Raw genomic sequence first — 1,908 nt, 5'->3', positions numbered from 1 at the left:
TTAATTCTGTAATAATATATTTGTTTTATTATTATTATTATATTTTGTTTTATTTAATTACATTTTATTTACATCTATTTAATTAATTTATGTATTTTATTTGTAACTTACATAATACTCTTTTAAGATATTCAACCTCAAAAATCAATATACTTATAATAAATTATTTAATTATGTAATACTATTTATTATAATATTTAATCATATGAATTATATAATACTATTTTCTGCAATCATTATATATGTATTATTATTATTATTTGTGACATCTGCATAATAGGCCTAAATCATGTCTACATGGGCAGACCATAAAACATTTATAAATACATTTTAAATATATAATAAAAAATATAAAGAGTCATCCTCCATCTCATTTGTATATACATTCACATACTGTATTCTACATAAGTGAGTCATATTCATTTGCTAAATAATTGTATGGGCATTAAGTTGTCAGAAATCCTTTACAGTAAGTAGTATTAGTATGTTTATCCTGCTTAATAGTACAAGAAGTTGAGCTTTTCAAGTGATATTGATTATAGTTCTGAAGTCAAGATGAACTGAAGCATACCAGAACATTTACATTGTTCAGAATATATATTGGTTTTATTAATTATTTTCAAACCTTCGCTCTATTCTAATGCACACTTGAAGTGTTAAACTTGTAAAAGCGTAGTAGCAAAGGTCAAATCTTTATTGTCAGTTCAGCCTCAGTCTTGTGCAGAGAGCTTGTGCATGATCTACGCTGCTAAAATATTCCATTCACTTCTTCTCATTATAGACTTTGTCATCTGAAAGACAGAAAACCCTCTACAGGAGTGAACTTTTCATCTCTCAAGGACTAATCTTTGAACGGCACATGTGTGCATCTGCAATCTAATTTATCACTGCCTACCTGAAAGTGTCTAAAGACTTATGATCATGGAAGAGCACAGGTGTGACACACTGGCTCTCTGCTGGAGGGCAAGAGCGCTTGGAATTAAATGCAGCGCTATATGATACACCGCTCAGCTGCATCTGAAAACACCCTGGTCTGTTTTCAATTTAACTTGTTCACTGTTGGTACATTTAACTTAGGACAATATTTTAAGGGTCACTTCATGCATTTTGATCGATTGGATTGCTGGGTGTGCGCATTTCACACTTGGCCCCATAAATGCATCTCCGTAAAATGGATCTGATCTAGTATTCCCATGCTTCAGCTCGCTCATTTTCGGAATGCAGAGCTTCCAAACTTCTGCATCCTGATGTTTCTTTGGAAGGAGCAAAGTTTATGTGGTGTAACCGTAAGTTTACAATCTTTAATCTCTATAGAAAAAATAGCTAAGCAAAAATTAAAGTTATCATTTAAAAGAACAGCATGTTACACTGTAAGTTACATGGAGAAAGCTTTGAATGGCTTGCTACTACTGCCTGAAAGATTCAAACTGAATGACATGTCAATTCAGGCCATTTGGTTAATTTGCTTGAGTAATCAGTTAAAAAGAATGATTCCTTTCCAAATTAGACATCGCTGTTTTTGATCATAAACAGCTGACAAATGTCCTACTTCTGAACACATTACTGTAAATCACACATCACTTTCACCAAAAGACATCAACGATTTAACGAGAACATCTTGTGTTTTAATGTCAATTATGGAAAAAAACTAAAGTCATGAACACAAAATTCTTGCATTTGCATTAAAAATGTTTTTAATGTGAACGCGAGTATCTGTAGGGCCTTTCGCACCACTTTAGTTCCAGAACTAAATGTACAGTACTAAAGTACTGGCACGATTTTCGCGTGAACTATTTCCCAGTTCCATTTAAAGGGTTGCATTCGCACCAACAGTGTGTACTAGGAAATGACATAAGCCGGTCGACAGCGACGTCATTTGTGCGCGGCGTTCAACAACGGAAACAAAGA

General features: G+C 33.1%; 1 protein-coding gene across 1 annotated transcript in view; it reads right to left on the bottom strand.

The window, feature by feature from the left end:
• Positions 1-762: 762 nt before the first annotated feature.
• Positions 763-1,908, bottom strand: part of tcerg1l (transcription elongation regulator 1 like) — a 9,585-nt gene continuing 8,439 nt past the window's right edge. The window contains exon 5 of the mRNA XM_016235980.1: positions 763-791. Within this exon, the coding sequence (XP_016091466.1) occupies positions 763-791 (29 nt within the window). The remainder of the gene's footprint in view (positions 792-1,908) is intronic.

Source organism: Sinocyclocheilus grahami, unplaced genomic scaffold (assembly GCF_001515645.1).
Source record: "Sinocyclocheilus grahami isolate Dianchi unplaced genomic scaffold, SAMN03320097.WGS_v1.1 scaffold477.1, whole genome shotgun sequence".
Classification (NCBI taxonomy): domain Eukaryota; kingdom Metazoa; phylum Chordata; class Actinopteri; order Cypriniformes; family Cyprinidae; genus Sinocyclocheilus; species Sinocyclocheilus grahami.
Note: the sequence above shows the minus strand (reverse complement) of the source record. Positions and strands in the feature narration are given on the sequence as shown.